Raw genomic sequence first — 20,721 nt, forward strand, 5'->3', positions numbered from 1 at the left:
TGCCTAAAACCTCTGGGAAACACATTGTTTCTTTGAAGAATGGGCTTTTGTAGGCTGAAAAACATTTTTTTAAATTCCAGGTTATATCCGGAGTGTTTCTTTGCTTTCGGTTGAGTCTTTCCTGCTTTACATTGAGAATCGGCTCCGATGGAGTTTTTGATCAGAAAGTAAAACACTTCGGTGGAGGGACTTCGACTTAGGCGGAGCTGCTGTCAGATCCGAAAAAAACAGTTTTTGTTTTGGTGCCAATACCAATGGTCAAGACGTTGTAAGGGCAAATGTGCACGAGGTGGTGGCCCCTGCTGTAGGCCATATTTTCGGAGTGGAGCCAAGGGAGGGACTTGCGATTCGTTCTTTCAGTGCGCGCCATGGCCTTTTTGAACTGGCAGACTAGGAGCAGTTTTTTCAGTCGAGACAGATTTGGGCTTTGGATCAGGGGTAGCAGTACTCACTGTCTGAAGCCTGTGTGCTGGCAGAAGGGTGGCTGAATCCAGATCAGATTGAGACTCTGAATCAAGAAGAAATGCGTTACTTACCAGTTATCCAGTATTGGTGTCTTTCATAGATTCACATGCCTGAATCATTCCCCGTCGCCGAGACGGGAGCCTCCGGTACATAAAAAAGTAATGTCCTAAGGACATACATAGAGAATATAGGCCGAAGGGCCTCCCCTTTGGGGCTTTTCCACGTCCTTATGTAAAAAGGACCGAACTCTCATCGTTAGCCAATCAGCTCCGACCTCCCTCTAGAACCTTCCCGGGAGGAGCCTCAGCCCCTCAGATTTTCGTACGCACCCAGCTAGGGTGTCGCACTGTAGACATAGAGGTACGTGAGTCCTTACCGGGGAGGCGGGAGGGGTGCATGTGAATCTATGAAAGACACCAATACTGGATAACTGCTGTTACAGGTAAGTAACGCATTTCTTATCCAGTATTTGGGTGTCTTTCATAGATTCACATGCCTGAATCAGAGTAGTTAGCAGTTACACATGCATAGTGGTAAAGCACATTCCCACAATCAGCAGGCCTGCATAAATCACAGACAATGTGAGAGAAACATGGTAATATACAGTCATGCATATAGCAGAGATAAACAAAGACCATGAAGAATGTGCATACCTGGATGGCGGGACGAGGTAAGGCTCACCTTATTGGAAGAGATGGCGCAGCACCGCTTGTCCCACTGCAGCGTCCTTCTGCAGTTCGATGTCCAGGCAGTAGTGTCTGGAGAAGGTGTGCGGGGACTTCCAGGTCGCCGCTCGGCAGATGTCCAGGATCGTCACTCCAGCGAAGAGCGCCGCTGACGTTGACATCGCTCTGGTAGAGTGGGCAGCCACTCGGTCCGTCAAAGGCCGTCCGGCCTGATCATGGCAGAAAGCAATCGCTGAAGAAATCCAGCGGGAGATGCTCTGTTTCGTCAAGGGCAACCCCATGCGTGGGTTGCTGTAGGCTACAAAGAGTTGAGAAGACTTTCTGACGTCTTTGGTCCTGTCCAAGTAGAATTTGAGACACCTTTTAAGGTCCAAGGAATGCAGCGCCCTTTCCGCCGCCGTGGAAGGGTTCGCAAAGAACGACTTGAGGACAATTGGTTCGTTCAGATGAAAGTCCGACGGCACCTTAGGGATGAATTTAGGGTTGGGCCTGAGTACCACCCGGTCGTGCCTGAATTGGAGATACGGTTCTGAATAGACAGCGCCTGAAGTTCGCTGACTCGTCTGGCTGACGTCAGGGCTAGCAGGAGTGCCGTTTTCCAGGAAAGATGTTTGAGTGAGGCCCGGTGTATGGGCTCGAATGGGTGTTTCATGAGTTGGTTGAGCACCAAGTTCAACTGCCAGGTTGGAGGGACTTTCCGAGGCCTCGGAAAGGATCTGTAGAGCCCTTTCAGAAATTGCTTTATCAGTCGACTGGACCATAGGGAGGGTCCAGATGGGGTCCTGGTGAATCTTGAAATCGCAGCCAGATGAACCTTAATGGAGGCGTGAGCCAGCCCCGATTGAGCCAGGTGGAGGAGGTACGGTAGCAGCTGCACCGGGGCGACCCGGAGGGGGTGTAAGTCGTGTTCCGAACACCACAGGCAGAACCTCTTCCACTTCAGCGAGTAGGTTTTGTTCGTGCTGCCCGCCCTCGCTTTGGCTAGTACTGCCCTGCAGTCCTGCGGGATCTCTAGGTCTCCGAACTCTCGGTGCTCAGGAGCCAGGCCGATAAGTTGAGCGAACGGAGGTTCGGGTGGTGTACCTGGCCTCCGGACATCGTTAAGAGGTTCGGGTGTTGTTGCAGGTGAATCGGGGGCCTGATGGACAGGCGAAGCAGGTCCGAGAACCAATGTTGTCTCGGCCAGTACGGAGCAATCAGTATCAGGGTGCACGGTTCCGTCTTCATCTTCCGGAGGAGCCTCGGTATCAGCGGGAACGGAGGAAAAGCGTACGCAAACACGCTGAACCAGCCGATGGAAAAAGCATTTCCCAGTGACCCCCGTTGGGGATGCCAGCTTGCGTAGCTTTGGCATTTGGCGTTCCCTGCCGTCGCGAAGAGATCGATCCCCGGAGTCCCCCATTGCGAGAAGACGTGGGCTACCGTGTCGCCGTCCAGCTCCCATTCGTGTGAGAGAGAGGTCTGTCTGCTGAGGGCGTCCGCGATAGTGTTGTCCTTCCCGGGAACGTACTCCGCTTTGAGGGAGAGTCCGTGCGCCACCAACCAGTTCCAGATTTTTTGCGATTCTCTTGAGAGAGAGAGAGATCGCGTTCCCCCCTGTTTGTTCAGGTAGTGCATCGTCGTGGTGTTGTCTGTTTTGACGAGCACCGGGGAAGTGCCGATACGTGGCAGGAAGGCCTGCAGAGCCAGATACACCGCTCTCAGTTCCAGCAGGTTGATGTGTAGTTGTTTCTCCTGGGCGTCCCATTTTCCGCTGACGCGAAGGTCCAACAGGACTGCTCCCCAGCCTTCCAGTGAGGCGTCTGTCGTGATGACCAGTGGTGCCGGTGGCAGGAGGAACTGCAATCCGGTCGTCAGGTGAGTTCGGTTTCTCCACCACAGAAGGGCCTTTGTGATGGCCGGTGTGATCGTGATAATGTCCTCGAAGGAGCCGGAACTCTGTTTCCATTGTCTCGCTAGCGCCTCCTGCAGGGGACGCATGCGGAGCCTGCAGTGTGGAATGAGGAGAATGCATGAAGACATCATCCCTAGCAAGGAGGTGAATGTCCGTACCTTGATGCGAGGCTTCTTGGCCACCGCCGCGGCCAGGGACAGTATTTTGTTGGTCCTGTCCTCCGAGGGGAAAGCCTTCGCGCGCTTCGTGTCTAGGGTAGCCCCTAGGAAGGTGATCCTCGTTGAAGGGGTAGTGCAGGATTTCTTGAGGTTGATCGTCAGACCCAGCTGTTGAAAAAGAGCGCTGCAGGCGTTGGATGAAGCCGTCGTGCCTTCCGGGGAAGGCGCCTTCACCAGCCAGTCGTCCAGGTAGGGGAACACCTGGTGACCCCTTTGCCGCAGGAAGGCCGCCACTGGCGCCAAGCACTTCGTGAAGATACGTGGTGCGGATTTGAGGCCGAAAGGCAAAACCTTGAACTGGTAATGTCTGCCTGCTATTTCGAACCGTAGGTACTTCCTGTGCCTTACGAGGATGGGGATATGGTAGTAGGCGTCCTGTAAGTCCAGGGAGACCATCGAGTCTCCTCTTTCCAGTGCTCCCAGGATCTCCTGGATTGTGACCATCCGGAAGGATTGACTCCGCAGGAAGGCGTTGAGCGCCCGGAGGTCTAAGATCGGCCTCCACTTGTCCCCTTTCTGTTGGACTAGGAAGAAGTGGGAATAAAAACCCTTCCCCTTCTGGGACTTTGGGACTCTTTCGATGGCTCCTTTGACCAACATGGCGGATACTTCCTGGAGAAGGAGGTGCAGGTGTTTGTGAGCACGCTTCAGCGGAGGAGTGTTGGGAGGGGTGTTGACCAGTTCGAGGGAATGTCCAAATTGAATTATTTGCAGTACCCACCGATCCGTAGTGATTTTTTGCCAATTTTTGAGGAAGTGGGTCAGTTTTCCTCCAATTCGAAAGGATTGAGACGGTGGTGGGACTGGCTGGAGTAAATGGTCACTGGCGGCCGCCAGCGCCCTTCTTGGCGGATTTGCCTCTGAAGGACGACCTCCCATAGGACGACTGACGGGACTGTTTGTGCTGGGGCTGGTTCCCGTTGCTGTAGGAATAGGACGACCGATTTTGGTAGGAACCCCTGTAGGAGTACTGACCTCTGGAGCGGCCCCCCCGAAAGGATTGGTTCCGGGACTGGAGGGAGCCCAGAGCCCTCGCCGTATCGGTGTCTTTCTTGATGGCCTGGAGCGCTTCGTCTATCTTCTCTCCAAAGAGGAATTGACCGTCGAACGGCATGTCCAGCACCTTAGATTGGACCTCCTGCCGAAAGGACGTTGCTTTGAGCCAGCCTTGGCGGCGGAGCACGGCAGCCCCGGCCAACTGGCGGAATCCCGTCATGGCTGCGTCGATGGCGCAGTCGATAATTTCTGCCGCGGAGTTTTGTCCTTCCGCTAGAAGAGCTTTCACCTCGTCCTGGACCGCGGCTGGCAGACTTTGTAGATAAGGAGCTATGTCTTCCCATAGCTGGCGGTTGTAGCGGCCAAGGAGGGCGATGGAATTCGCTACCTTGATGGTCATGGCGGACGTGGTAGAGAACCGTTTGCCTATGGTGTCCAGCTTCCTTCCTTCCTTGTCAGGGGGCGCGGACAGCGGCGAGGAAGGGTTGCGGGATTGTTTTTGGGCCGCCTGCGTCACGACCGAGTCCGGTTTGGGGTGGCCGGTCAGGCAGGCAGGTGCGGTGTTCGGGGCCTTATATTTCTTGTCTAGGCGCGGAACCACCGCCGGCACCGAAGCAGGCGTGAGCATCAGCTTCTTGCCCTGTTCCCACAGAAAGTCTATAAGTGGAATAGACTTGGCCAATTTCTGGCTGTGTTCCTTGAAATCATGGAGGAAGCATTCCGTTTCCGCGGATTCCACTGCCATGTGAAACCTCTTTGCAGCTCTGTCCACCAGTTTGTGAAAACCTCCCACGTCCGCCGCCTCAGAGTGGCGCGGTCGCGGGGATGCCGGGGTAGACGAATGGTGTGATGACGCAGCATCGGCATCGTCGTCTCTGGGGTCCGAGGCGGCGTCTTGCACCTCGCCTTCCTCTAAGTCCGTCTCCTCTTCCTCGCTTTCCGATGAGTCCTCCGCCTGAGTTTGCGGTCGAGTGCGAGGTTGGGGTTGGTTCCGAGGACGGGCCTGGGGAGCGGAAGGTTGCGAGGCCGATGGTTGCGCTTGGGTGACCGGCACGTGGGTGCCGCTGTCGGCGTCCGGGAACCGTTGTTTGTAGTCCTGCACCAGGGATTTCAAATCGTTGACCAGAGACAGTGGCAAACAGATCATCGGGGTGTTCACCGTGTCGACGTTCAGGGAGCGCCCCTGATATATAAGTTCGTCCCGGATCTCGTGGACGTCCTGGTGTTCCTCGTGAACCTCCTGTTCTTCGTCTGACTCCTCACTCTGGAGTGTCTCCTGTTCTTGCTCGGGTGCCAACTCCACCGTTGGGTGAACCGAGGGCGTTGGAATCGAGTGAATAGAGGCTTCGACCAATCTCGATTCTTTCCAAGATGGCGCCGGGGTCTCTTCCGACGACGTGCGTGAAGATGGCGCTCCCGCCGTGTGTGTTGGTGACTTGGGCACCTCCGTTAGGGTCGATGGCATCAAATTTTGTGGGGATAAGAGTTTCGCCGACTTACTGGTGGTAGGGCCTTGGACTTGAGATATCGTTGTCGAAGGCGTGCCTTTTGAACTTGACCTCGACCGTTTAGGTGACGATCCTTCGGTATGAGATGTTTTCGGCGAAGGCGTACCTGTAGATTTAGACCTCTTAGGTGACGAAGACTTAGTATTCGTACTGGATTTTGCATTCGTACTGGATGAAGGTTTCAGAGGAATGGTCGAGGAGACCGGTGCGCCTGAGGACGCAGTGGTGGTCGTCGTGGCCGTCGCGGAGGGCGATGAGGCCGTAGTGGTCGACACAGTGGTCGTGACCGAGGTGGTCCGCTTAGTAGATGGAGCGGGCTTCTTGAACCTCTGGCCATCCTTAACAGACACTGAGGAGGTGGTGGAACGTGCCTCCGAAGGTTTCCTGTGCGCCTTCTTAGGAGGAGTGTCTGTCTCTCCAGGGGACTGCACCCTGGGTCTCTTCTTGGAGACTTTAGAGGTCGCGGAGACACTACCCTCGGAAGATTCCAGAGTGTCTCGGACCTTAAGCCTGTCGAGCCATTCGCGGAGGCGAGTTTCCCTTTCCTTAACAGTCTTCTTTGGGAAGGCTCTACACACCCTACACTTGTCAGTGACGTGGTCAGGGTACAGGCAATATAAGCACAGGTCGTGCTTGTCCTCCGCTTGAATCCGTTGCTTGCCGCAGGAGGAACAGGCCCTTAGAAGGGCTTTCTTCTGCGAGTCCGCCATGGACGAAGCTTTCTTATCAGATTCCGACATGTAGTCGAAGATAGGATATATAACCTTTCCGTACAAAGTGTACTTCAGCGAAGTTTGAGACTTCGAAGCCAGGAAAACCTGAAGAGCTCAGGTTGGAGACTCCCTAGCACAACGTGCGGTAGAAAATCTGAGGGGCTGAGGCTCCTCCCGGGACGGTTCTAGAGGGAGGTCGGAGCTGATTGGCTAACGATGAGAGTTCGGTCCTTTTTACATAAGGACGTGGAAAAGCCCCAAAGGGGAGGCCCTTCGGCCTATATTCTCTATGTATGTCCTTAGGACATTACTTTTTTATGTACCGGAGGCTCCCGTCTCGGCGACGGGGAATGATTCAGGCATGTGAATCTATGAAAGACACCCAAATACTGGATAATAGAGAGGGGTCCTTTTGTGCCGCTGAAGTTTTCTCGTCTTCGTCCTGTTGCCGACCGAAGAGATGTCCGGAACAACTTCTGCTTGCCTGAGCTGCATTTCTTGGCATCAAGCACGTCAATCAAAAAGATTTGCAGGCATCACAGGTGACTTCTTGATGATCTGGTGAGAGGCACAGATTGCAAACTGAGTGTTGGTAGGTATGGGTGTACTCAGAATGACACTGTGGACAAAAGCGCAACAGAGTTGTTTCAATCAGCAAGTTATTCTCCAAAGGATGCTGAAAAGGAGAAATGGAGCCCGTCCAGGTGCAGCCCATTGGCCTCGAGAGCGAGACAAAGACCCGCTACGCGGAGGGGTGAGCTCTCGGTCGCAATGGCCTACGCAATCGAGACAATACCCTCAAGTGGAGATCTATAGAAGAACCATTAGGATGTTCGAAGGAGTTTCAAAGCGGAGCGCAACAGATTACATCTGAACTCGTCTGCAGAAAAAAAACAATCTGAAGATGGCGTTGATGACCATGCGCAGTATTACGAAGAGAAGTCACACAACCTTGTTACTTGAAGAAAACGCCTTGAAACAAAAAACAACTTGTAATCATCGGAGCCCAACACTAGATGGCGGTCTTGTGCACAACAGGTGTATTTTCAGCAAACATGCCTCAGACAGTTTTGAGTTCTAGAAGGTTAATGCTTCACCACACCCCGTCCTTGCATCCAGTCCCAGTAGCAGAAATAACTTATTTGAAGATGGCTACCATGTAGAGGATTCTAGGAGCTACATCTTAAGTCATCAACGTGGGACCTATATCACCAAATGGTTGACATAGGCAACATTGAAAACAGGACTCAAAAGGAAGGCAAAGCACAGCATTTCACCCCAACCACTAGATGGCAGAATAATGTGCAACATATGCATCCAGAAATGATTCATGCTGAAAATCCTACAAACTAACATTTCATTTTCTCCCTGTCTCGCTACTTCATATTAGAACCGCTGGTGTCCCCATCTCCCTACAGGCTCCAAACCATTGCATCTCTCACGCACCCACTTCATTAGCTACATGAAGCCCGAGAAGCTGGACGTCTCCACATCATGAGAGCCCATCTACCAGAAATGGTGACCCTCAGGGAATGGCCTTAACTGTAACAATCCACCATTCACCTCCACTAAACCAGACTCATCCTTGTACTCTCCCCTGCATTTGAAGCACCAGATTCGGCAGTGGAGCCTTCTGCCACCTCGCTCCTAAAGCCTGAAAGGACCTCCCACTGCACAGCAGAGCCTCCTCTTCAGTTCTTGATTTGCGCAAGAAACTGAAGGCATGGTTCTGCACCTAGCCCTGACCCTCGCTTAACCCGTACAACTCCTGCTTCAGCACAAGGATACCCTCCAGGGCGAGTTGTGCAATCATACAAATACACATAAACAGTCCATTCTCTCTGAAGTGTTTCCTCAACCCTACCTCCTCAATCTATTACCACCTTCATTTACAACACTGTTCACACCTCAGAAAAATAAGAAACCCAAGGTTCTCCTCTTGCCAATGCAGAGAGTTGGGGCATACTCACTAGTTTTTGTACTTGACAAAGAATTCCTCTGCCTCCATGTACATGCCATTGGGAAGCTGCAAGAGAGGAACATAGCAAGGGTGGTCAGGCACGCAGGAAAAGTCCAGGTAGAACAGTGAATCCTACACAACTCCAAATATTTGGTGTTGGACATGTTTACGTTAACTACATAGATAACAAGCATTGTAAATTCAATAGGCCTCACATTTGTTTGAGTTGGAGCTATTGGCATTGTAAACAGCAATGTCTTTTACTTGTGTTACAGAGTCTATATACGTGGTGTGTAGTGAAGTTATGTGCGTTCGATTAGTTGTGGAATTGCATGGCGTGGAGTGGATTTCTGCAGTGGAATTATGTGGCATGGTGTGCTGTGGAATTATGTGGCTAGTAATTATGTGGTATTAACTGTACTGGAATTATGCGTGTGTGTTATGGTATGTAATTATGCAGAATGGTATTTTGTGTAATGGAAATGGTATGCAGTGGAGTTTAATTATGTTGTGTGTGTAGGCAGCTGGCTTTGTACATAATATTATAAACAACGAAGGAGTGACTCAAGTGCAAAACAAAAAGTGATAATCGCAATGGATTCATGAAATAACGCTTCACTGTATACTGCACGCGTGATCAATGCTCACACGCGTGCAGGGAATACAGTGGGGCAGTCTTAGAAATCCCTAGGGGGGCCCGGACGACCGTCTTCAATCGGAAGAAAGTCAGGGCGTTTGCTAGTCACGATCTAGTGGGTGGGGGGAAAAGACCTAAGTTCTTAGAAGGACCCTCACTCACCACTAGTTGGTGACATGCTTCATCATCGGGTCCCCACTGGGGTGACCGAATGTCTCCCCAGCGTGCTACGACGCCTGATTACAGCGGAGCAGGACGTGGTGGGTGCAACAGTGCCCAAATTAGGAAGTGACTAAACGTGATAGTGCAAGTGTATTAAACAATTAAAAAATGCAAAGGTTGTGCCTTTAGAAAAAAATTTAATAATGGCCAACCCGCATTGGTTAAAAACAAAGTGAGCGGACTCCCACGGTTCTTAATTAAGGAACCGGAGTCCTAAGTCAGAGGTAAAATTTGGTCGACATGTTTCAGCTGTTAAGGTTGCATGTAGCTCAGCTTTCTTCAGGACCTACAACATAAGTCCTCCGGTGGTGTGCACGCTCTAAGGTGCACCCTCCCGTGAGGCTCTAAGTGTGAAAAAAATTGTTTTTATTTAAAGTCAAAGGATGGAAGAACATTCCATCTCCACCACACTACTCACTCTGGTAGGGGTGTATAAAAACGGGAACTTTCTGAGGGAACAAATTGTGCTCCTTCGGAAATGGCAGCCTGGGTTGATTTCACGCGGCGCTATTTTCCACGCCAGCGGCTCCCCACCGTGTACCTACACGGACTATGGCTGTCTCCCGGGAACATACATAATATACCAGAGTCCAGTGGATCCCCAAAGGCTTACAGAGGTTATAGTAGATAATACCTAACTCTCTATTTGATGAGGTGTGGGCGAGCAGAATGGCTTTATCACAGGGTAGTGTTAGGCATTTATTGTACACACTCAGGGAAAAATTGATTTCACATACTCAAAGACTGAACTCTGACCAATTCTTTTGTATAAATAATGTCTTCGTTATATTTTGTATTAAGAACCAAGCCAGACTTGGTGCATGTAAGTAAAAATAGTACTTTTCTGCTAATACAGATGAATGTAGTTACAAGTAGGTCAAATGTATAGAAACAGTTGGAATTACTTTACCGTTACTTTGCGATTACTTTTTAAATTACTTTTTTCACTCACTTTATATGCCTAGATATCACACTGGGAAATTGCCTAAATAAAAGGTAAGCCAGCCAGTTTTTGTAAACATACAATTTCTTAATTCTCATACAATTTTCCAACTCCACACTTAAAATTAATCAATGCAACCCTTTGGGAGGAAGGAAAATGCTACTTACCAGTATGCATCTGTTCTTGGCATGTAGAGCTGCAGAGTTGTACACTTTGCATTAGATCGCCACCTGGTGTTGGGCTCGGATGATTGCATGTTGCCGTCTTGGAAGAAGTCTTTTGTGGTCACGAAATAGGCGAATCCTCCCTTGGACGATAGTGCGCATGGGCATCTGCTCCATCCTTCGATTGTTTTTCTCCATGATGGGAGTTGGTAGAAGTAAAGAAAGGATGTCCATGTGTATATCTAATTAAGATGAAACTGGAACAGATACAGGTCCCCGGGAGGCCGTGTACAACTCTGCAGCTCTACATGCCAAGAACAGATGCATACTGGTAAGTAGCATTTTCCGTTGGCATATGAGCTGCAGATTGTACACTTTGAATAGATTGTGCAGCAGTGTCTCCTTTAAGGGTGGTCACCTGTATCTGTTGCAGTAGTTTGAAAGAGAGTTTTAAGGACAGCTTGGCCTACTGCAGCTTCTGCTTGGCTTGCACATCAACACAGTAGTGTTTAGTGAAGGTGTGTGTTGTAGACCATGTTGCTGCCTTGCAGATGTCTTCTAGGGAAATGTTAACTAAGAAAGCCATAGAGGCTCCTACTTTGCGTGTTGAGTGCGCTCTAGGAGGAACTGTTAATGTACGTTTTACTTTTTGATAGCATATTTGTATACATTTTACAATCTACCTTGCAATTCCACCTTTAGAGATGGGGTTGCCTTTATATTGTGGAGAGAAAGATACAAACAATTGCTTTGTTTTACGAAAGGATTTGGTCCTATCTATATAACAGTGAAGAGCTCTTTTAACGTCTAGTGTGTGTATAGCTCTTTCTGCTACAGAGTCAGGGTTTTGGAAAAACACAGGTAACTCTACAGATTGGTTTAAATGAAAAAGAGTAATGGAATTGCAGTTCACATTGGAATTGGGTTCAAAAGGCAGTCCCATGAGCCTTGTAAGAACAACATTTAGGCTCCACACTGGAGAGAGTGGTATATCCTTCCATAAATGCTTTAACCTCTTGGCTGCTAATGACAAGGGTAACTCGTCATGGACTTTCCATTGATTTCAATGGAAATTATATGGCATCACTAATAATGCCTTAGCAGTGAAGAAATGCGTTACTTACCTGTAACAGCAGTTATCCAGTATTGGTGTCTTTCATAGATTCACATGCACCCCTCCGTGCTAATAGCAGGCACTCTAAATAGAGACAGATGTTGTCTATTTTGTAAATATGCTGCAACTGCTGCAAGACGTAGGCATATAGATGAATATGCCAAGTTACATCTTTGTAAATGTAGAAGGTAGTAAATGATATTTTGAATAGAAGCATCCAGGGGATCAATTTGGTTATTGTTGCAATAAATGGCAAATCTCTTCCATTTAGCAGCATAGCAAGCTCTAGTAGTAGGTCTCCTGGCCTCTTCAATGATGTTCATACAGTCTGGTGGTAGGTTAAAATAACCAAACTCTAAGACTTCAGGAGCCAGATCACCATATTCAGTTGATTTGCGTCTGGATGTCTGAGGTCTCCATGGTTCTGCATTAACAGGGATGGTGTCAGATGTAGCTTTTGGTGTGGAACTAGGGAAAGTTCTAGCAGAGTTGTATACCACGGTTAGCGTGCCCATGTGGGAGCTACTGAAATTAGTTTGAGCGACTGTTGCCGAAGCTTGCGCACTATTAGTGGTATTAGTGGTAGTGGTGGAAAAGCGTAAGCAAATCTGCCTGACCAGTTCATCCATATCGCACTGCCCTTAAACAGCGGGTGTGGAAACCTGGCTGCGAAGGTTGGGCATTTTGCGTTTTCGTGTGTGTCGAACAGATCTATGTCTGGATGACCCCACCTGTGAAAGAATGGTTGAAGAACTTGCAGATGTAGTTCCCATTTGTGAATTTATTGTGTCTGTCGACTCAACAGATCTGCTATCTGATTGTGAACTCCTGGAAGGTGTTCTACTAACAGATATAGGTTTTGTGGAATGACCCATCTCCAAATGTTCTGTGCAAGCTGGGACAGCTGTAGAGAGTGTCCCCCCCCCCCCCCCTATTTTTGTATATAGTACATAGCTGTCATGTTGTCTGTCTGGATCAATACAGCTTTGTTTTGTACTTGTACTTGGAATGTTTTGAGTGCTAAGAATATTGCTAGCAGCTCTAGGTGATTGATATGGAACGAACTTTGTTGTATGGTCAATTGCCCTTGAGTTGTATGATGTAGGAGATGGGCTCCCCATCCTGTGAGAGATGCATCTGCTCTGAGTGCGATTTGTGGAAAAGGTTCGAGGAACGGCCGCCCTTCTGTTAAGTTTTTGGTGTTCCACCACTGCAGAGAGCGATGTGTGCGGCTGTCCACCAACAGCAGGTCTGTTAGTTGTCCTTGAGCCTGATTCCACTGTTATGCTAGACATTCCTGTAATGGACGCATTTGCAGTCTTGCATATGGTACAATGAAGATGCAAGATGCCATCATGCCTATTGGCTTGGAGAGAGTGTTGATGTTGGAACTTTGTGACTAAGGCTTGAACGCTCTGTATCCTTGCTGGAGTGGGATACGCTAGAGCTGTAGATGTGTTTATTGTAGCCCCTAAATATTGATGTACATGAGGGCTGTAGGTGCGACTTGGTGTAGTTGATCGGGAACCCCAAGTTGTGCAATGTGTGAATTGTTTGATGTGTGTGGTGGACACACTGATTGAATGACTTGGCTTTTATGCGCCAATCCTCTAGAGAAGGGAAGACTTGTATCTGTTGTCTTCTGAGATGTGCTGCTACTACTGCTTGGGACTTTGTGAACTCTCTGGGTGCAGTTGTTACACCAAATGGAAGGACTTTGAATTGATAATACTGTCCTCCCAGTACAAACCTCAGATACTTACTGTGAGAAGGATGTATAGGAATGTGGAAATAGGCATCCTTTAGATCTAGTGTTGTAAGGAAGTCGCCCTGTTGCAGCAGATGAAAATGATCTGATTGTATATAGTGATTGAGGGGCCTGAGGTCAAGAATTGGTCTTAGTGTCCCGTCCTTTTTGGGTATTAGAAAATACAGCGAGTAAACCCCGGTCCCTTGATGTTGTAAAGGAACTATTTCTATTGTGTCTTTTTGAAGAAGTGATAGGACTTCTTGTTTGAGCTGCGTAAGGTGTTTTGTGGACAATGGATGCTGCCTGGGTGGTATGTGTGGAGGGGTCGCTGTAAGTTTGTGGCAGTAGCCATACTGGATAATTTGTCTTACCCACCTGTCTGTTGTGATGGAATTCCAGACAGATAGGAACTGTGTTAATTTGCCCCCCACAGGAGTGGAATGCTGTTGAGGAAGCAGAGGGAAGTCACTGTTTGAGTGGAAGAGGTTCGAGTATTGTTGTTACCCCGACCTCTTCCTTTGTTGTTGCCTCTGTGACCTCCTCTAAAATATCCTTTAGTGGAGGATGTCTGTGTATTGGACTTGAAGGAAGCAGTATTGTCTGCTCCAGTTTGCTTGGAGCCTCCTCTATAGAAGGAGCGATGAAAGGAGCCTCTAGATTGTGTGGATTGTAAAGCTCCCATAGATTTGGCTGTATCTGTACCTTTCTTCATCATCCTAAGTGCTGTGTCCACCTCTTGTCCAAACAATTGATATTGGTTTAATGGCTGATTTAAGATGGTAGTTTGCACTTACTGCTTAAATCCTGAAATGCGTAGCCACACATGACGTCTAAGTAGGACACTAGTGTTTACAGCTCTAGATGCAGTGTCTGCTACATCAAGTGCGCACTTGATTGAGGCATTTGAAAATAACTTGCCTTTTTGTATAAGGTTGTTTGCTTGCGCCTTATATTGTTCAGGTAGATGTTGTAGTAATGTCTCTAACTGATCATAATGAGACCTGTTATATCTTGCAAAGAGGGCTTGTGTGTTAGCTATACACCATGTATTGGTAGCTTGTGCAGCTATTCTCTTGCCTGAAGCATCTATTACCTTAGATTCTTTATCAGGTGGAGGTGCTTCACTTGACGTTTGTGAGTTTGCCCTCTTTCTAGCATTTGAGACAACTGGTGAATCTAAGGGTAGTTGTCCCCAGGAGCAGGCATGTTCTTTTTCTCAATTCTAGGGTTTAGGATCCTAGCACGTACAGGGTCTTTAAATACCTCTGGAGCATGTTTGAGGACTCCTTTAATCATAGGAAGAATTTGAACAGACCTTCGCGATTGTTCAAATGTATCTAACAAAAAATCTTCCTCTGCCTCATCTGAATGCATGGTAACCCCATAGTACATGGCAGCCCTGTTCAGTAGGTGCCCAAAACTAATGTTAACTTCTGGGGAGAAGGCTTTGATGGATAGGACTGTGGGTCAGGAATATCTGGCACATCTTGTGGGTTTGGGTACTCCCAGTCTGGATCATCAATAGGGTATGGGAAAGGCTCATCTGGGTCCACCCCTCCCCCTAAGCTATACTCATCATATTGAGGTGAATGAGAAGAATTAAGAGGAGAGTATTCAGGAGAAATTTGAGGTGAACTGTTAGGAGGAACAGGAGATGAAGGAGAAGGAAGTATAGGAGAAGAAGGGTGCATAGTCCTTTTTGACAGGCACTGTAGGTGCTGTGTCTAATTTCCTCTGCCTATGTGGTGTAGTGGATACATGACCTGTCTTTGGGTCAATGTAGATCTTTTGTAGAGGATCAGGTTGAAAAAGTTCTTCTGATTGCGGAACATTTACCGGCGCCGATTGTTTTGGTTCCGGGCGTGGTCGCTGCTTGTCTTTAGCCTTAGGAGTTATTATGGTGTCCTTTGGCGTAAATTTCGGCACTGAAGGTGTTGTTTTCGGAGTCGTAGGCTGTTTCGAGGGCATAGGCGCATCGGAATCAGGCCTTGTAGCTTTAGGTACCGAAGATGAGGTCTTCGGAGTGGATGCTGGTGTCGTCAGCTTCGAGCGTCAGACGCTGGCTTCATAGGTTTGTCTTTAGAAGTCGATGATTTCGGAGTCGAGACTTGTTTCGGTGGCGAGGGAGGTGGTGGGATCGGCGCGTGCGGCTTGCTCGGTAAGGAACTACCGGAAGGCTTCAGTATTTTCTTCGGATGGATGGGCTTTCGAAGTGGTTTTTCGGTCACGACTGGGCCCCGGAGGCGGAGTGTTGACCTTTGCCTTCGATTTGGGTGCTGGGTATGGGGCAGGGGCAGTAGTACTCACGCGCTGACCCGATGGTATGGAGTCATCTGAGTCGTCTGCCTCGGATACGACGATTTGGTGATCATCTGAATCTTCTTCGGGAACGAGCAGAACCTCTTCGTGTCGACGGGGCCTCTGATCTCGAATGGTCTTCTTGGACCGAAAGGACGCTTAGGCTGTACAGCTGGATTTGTCGTGTTCTGGCGATAAGCACAGGTTACAGACCTAGTGTTGGTCACTGTGTGGAAACTTTTCTCCACACTTGGGGCATCTTTTAAATGGCGTCCTTTCCATGAGGTGTAGCCCTCACGGCGTGGGTAGGCCCAACGGCCCGCGTCGACGACCGGAATCGAGCTGACGGAGTCGAGATGATGTTTGTCGATATCGAAATTAGTTAGGTGAAGTTTGAATAAGTTTTTACGCGGCGAAGTACTTGAAACGTAGATTTCGAACCGGAGCGGAAAAATTTCATCCGAACCCAGTGGCGGATAAAAACAATCTAAGGATGGAGCCGATGCCCATGCGCACTATGGTCCAAGGGAGGAGTTGTAATTTGGCAGCGATTAGGTTAGCATTAGCAGAAGCCATCCTGTATTTAGAGGCTATCTTGTCCGTTTTGTGGAATCCATTTTGTATTTCTGGCCGCCATTTTGTTTGCCATGTGCTACCACGTGCATGCCATGTGCTCTGTCCTACCTTGCGGTTGTCTGCCTTTGAAATCTGTCTAGAGACAGTTTATATTTAGCCTCTTCTGCTTCGCACATGCTCAGTTGAGCTTGCAGCTGTCCCTAGTCTGTCAGGATGTGTTCACTAGAATTAGCAACTGTTAGCTCCTCCCACTTGTTGACTGCATTTTCTGTATGACCTTTTATGTACCTAAAACCTTCTTGTACTTGTACCGCCTTCTTTTGAGCCCCTGTGTGGGTATAAAAGGACCAAGCTCCTTCCATTCAGTGTGCTACTTCATACATTACCGAAGGGTGTTGTGTGACTAAATCATGTATTTTCTATTACAGTTTCTGTGCCAACTTCTATTCTATGGTCTGAGGACTCTGTGCAGAGAAGGGCGAACCTCTAGCACTGGCAGGCCTTGCTGAGGCCCACTACTACAGAGTCACCTATCTCGTGACTACAAAAGACTTCTTCCAAGACTACAACAACATGCAATCATCCGAGCCCAACACCAGGTGGCGATCTAAAGCAAAGTGTACAATCTGCAGCTCATATGCATCAAACATGAAGTTATCGGTTTCAAGTTATGTACTTGGTTGTGGAAGTTGGGTTTCTGGGGAACAAGTGCTCCCCTAGGGTCAAGGATACACTCAAAGAGCACCCTCAGCGGCACTAGGGCAGAGTGTGGGGGCCCAATGCTATCCAATGGGAGACAGGTGGCTTCTGGTTGGTGGCCGCTTATGGGCACGCCACTTGGATGTGGGAGCAAGAGTTTAGCTTAGGGCAAAAGGGGAACCAAGATAGCACACAAAGTGCATCCACAGAGACATTGGGGCGGCTGGGTGCCGATTTGGCACTGGGTGCCCTGTTTTCAATGGGAGTTGCCGGTTTTGGCTGCAGGCTCTTTCCAGGAAGTCTTACAGGAGAAACCAACAGAAGGGCAGGTAAGTTGGAGGCCTCGGGGAGGTAGGTGTACCTCAGGTTCACTTCTCCAGGGCACAGGGCGGCGGATTGTTGGGTGTCTTTTGAGGTCCAATTTCACCTTACAGGGCCACTTGTGTCATGTGAGGGGGAGGGGGGTACTGAATCTCCGTGCAGAGGCTGCAGGCAATACTGTGGGTTCCTAGAGGGGGACTCTGGAGTGCTGGGGGACCTCGCTGGGATCGGTGGGCCACTCGGACTGTAGTAGAGTGATGCAGTGGTGGTTCCAGGAGTCTGGTTTCTTTCTCCTCAATGGAGTCTTGCTTTGAAGATTCTTTTGAACAGAGCTGCTGTTCACAGGAGATCCGGTCTTTGTAGAAGATAGTCAGTCCTCCAAGGGTTCTGAAGGTTGCTGGCTGCAGGAGAAGGCGACATTTGGCGCAGGATCTCTGTAACTCAGTTCTCTGCAGTCTCCTCTGCTGGGCACAGTCTTTCGTCGTTCTTCGTAGGTTTGGCGAATCAGTCTTCTTGGATCAGGGCTGTCCCTTAACACTGTATTTAGGGGGCATTTGAGGGGCCTCATGGCCAGTAGCCAATGGGCTGTTGGCCTTAGGGTGACTACACCCTAGGTGTGCTCACCCCACGTTTAGGGAGTGGGAACAATCCCTAATCCTGATTAGAGAGTGCCTCCCATCTGCAAGATGGCAGGCACTGAAGAGTGGGCTTCACCTCCCCTCCCCCACCTGAGGGGTGGGGTTGGCAGAGGTGGGCACACCTTCTGGGCTGTGTGAATTTTACCCACCTCTCTTCCCGCCGAAAAGGAAGGGAAACAGGAAGGGGGCCTGCTCTTGATAGCAGGAGAGCCTTGGAGTCGCGTTAGAAAGGAGGCAAGGCCTTTGATGCTCCCCTGCCACAGATGGCTCTTCCTGGCCTGGGGTGGTGTGACCACCTCGGCCTAGGAAAGGCTTTATATCTGGGCTCAGGGAGCGAAGGCTCCCAACCCAGGGGTCAAGAAACATGTCTCGTGTTGGTAGGCTGGTGTGTACCAGTCAGGGAACCCACAAGAGTCTGGTCGCTTTTCAGGGGGCATGTCGAAGATGCCCCCCTAGTGCATTTTTCATTAAATCTCACACTTGCATCAGTATGGGTTTCATATGCCGATAAGTTTGAAACCAAACTTTCAGGTTTTCAGTAAAACCATTTTGGTGCTGCGGAGTTCATAACAACAAACTCCCAGCACCATATACTCTTAATGGCATTACTGCTCTTACAATGTCTAAGAATTGGTCTAGACACAGTCAGGGTACATGGCTCATGCATCTGTACCCTCACCACTGGTACAGTGCACCCAGCTAGAGGGGTGGTTGACCTATGACAGGGAAGTGAGTTGCAGGCATGGCACACAGGGATGTGTGTAACGAACATAGCTGCCCAGTATGAACATGTTTATACCCACGTGCTACAGAAAAAAAGCCTGGATAGGCATATCTGCAGCATTAGAAACTATAGGGAAACATGCATCCTTTTATGTGATCTGAGAAACATGATGAAATGGAATAAATAATAATGGAATAAATAAGATGAATTCATATGGATTTATAAGGATTAAAAATTATCAAACTGGCAACAAAGTCTGTTGAATACTTTCCAAATTGGCTGTGTAACAGGCAAATTGAGTGTCATGTCGCTCCCCAGATCTTGTGACACAAGGATGTATGCCATGTCGACTCTTCATTCTGTTCTGCGCCAAACCACAGTTACCTAGGGCATTGTGAACAAAGAAGGCCTCTAAGGGCTGCAGCACTTATTGTGCCACCCTTAGGTGCCCGGTACCCTGACACACACACTGCCTTTGCAGGCTGCGTGTCTTGGTGAAGAACAAAGTGAAGATTCAATCTGGCACCCATCCCTGTGTGCCATGCCCACACACCACTGCCCTGGCATGGATCAGTCACCCTCTAGCTAGGTTCCCTATGCCAGTGGTGAGGGTATAGGTGCATGAGCCCTGTACCCCTACAGTGCCCAAGTCAATTCCTGGGCACTGTAAGTGCAGTGCTGCCATTAAGAGTATACGGTCATAGGAGTTAGTCATGACAAACTCCACAGCACCATAATGGCTACACTGAAGACTGGGAAGTTTGGTATCAAACGTCTCAGCACATTAAACCAGTGTGGGATTTAATGTAAAATGCACAACAGAGGGCTTCTTAGATGTCCCATGAAACTCGACTAACTACTAGTGATTTGACTGAGTGGCTGCCTGGGCTGCACCCACCAAACACGTTTCTGGACCCCTGGGTTGAGAGCTGCAGCTCTTGGGGGCAAGAAATAATGCACAACCCAGTACGAGGTGTCAAGCCTCCTCCCCCCAAAACGGGCATGCCACCTTTGTGAGCCTCTCCAGACCATCTCCTCTAGTGTAAGCCACAATCACCGCTAAGTGTACCCTTAGGGATGTGTAGCGTAGTTTACTTTGCAGTAGATGTGTTAAGAATTTTAGTTGACTCCCTTGTGATTTTCCTTTGCAATTTTTACCTAACGCACCATTCTGAGAATCTCTTCACTTTACTACATAGCATTTCCTTGTGGTAGGCCTTCTTGCCACCCTGAGCACTGCCATTGTGCTCGCCGGTAGTTTGAGGTGTGCAAACTTTAGATCCTCAGGAGCCAGGCTGAGGCTCTCTGGGTGTAGCACCCTACCGTCCTGCATTGTTAACAGGTCCCTTTGTTTTCGGAATCTGTGTGCTGGTGCTTGTGCCATCTCCACTATTTGCGAGAACCATGACTGTCTGGCCCACTGCGGTGCTATTAGTATCAGTGACAAGTTGCTGATCCTGCATTTGCAGAGTACTCTGTGTATCAGTGGAATCAGGGGAAAAGCGTATGCAAATGTCTTTGACCAACTTATCCATAACGCATTCCCTTGTGACCGATGGTCTGGTTGTCTGGATGCGAAGTGTTGGCATTTTGCATTTTGGTGTGTTGCAAATAGGTCTATTTGCTGTGTACCCCACTTCCGGAATATTTTCTGTAATTCCTGTTGGTTGATCTCCCATTCGTGGGATACGGATGTCTGCCTGCTGAGTCAGGCTGCCTCCATGCGGTCCTTCCCTGGGAGATATATTGCTAGTAGGTCTATCCTTAGTGGAATAGCCCATGTCCATAGCTCCTGTGCTAGCCTCAATAGCGCTACTGACTGTGTTCCTCCCTGCTTGTTGATACAAAACATGGTTGTGGTGTTGTCTGCTTGGATCAACACCTATGTACAGCTCCTTCTGAAATGCTTTCAAGGCTAGGAACACTGTTTTTAGTTCCAGGTAATTGATGAACTTGACCGCATCCTGTTGCGACCATAGACCTCTCACCTTGAGCTTATGCATATGTGCGCCCCACCCCAGCTGGGAGGTATCAGTCGTGATGGTCACTGTTGGAGTTGTGTGAATGGTTTCCCCTGTGATATGCTTTGTTTGTTCCACCACGGTATTTCCTGATGCACTGCGTGTGCTTCAACATCCTGCGCATGCTTCGTAAGATCTTCCGGTGGATCCCCACCGAGAGCAGGAAGACGGTCA

General features: G+C 49.0%; 1 protein-coding gene across 1 annotated transcript in view; it reads right to left on the reverse strand.

Moving 5' to 3' along the window:
- Positions 1–20,721, reverse strand: part of CHD8 (chromodomain helicase DNA binding protein 8) — a 911,220-nt gene that overhangs the window by 655,608 nt on the left and 234,891 nt on the right. Inside the window, exon 8 of the mRNA XM_086919771.1 lies at positions 8,451–8,506. Within this exon, the coding sequence (XP_086775897.1) occupies positions 8,451–8,506 (56 nt within the window). The remainder of the gene's footprint in view (positions 1–8,450; positions 8,507–20,721) is intronic.

This window comes from Lissotriton vulgaris, chromosome 5 (assembly GCF_964263255.1).
Source record: "Lissotriton vulgaris chromosome 5, aLisVul1.2, whole genome shotgun sequence".
In the NCBI taxonomy this organism is placed as follows: domain Eukaryota; kingdom Metazoa; phylum Chordata; class Amphibia; order Caudata; family Salamandridae; genus Lissotriton; species Lissotriton vulgaris.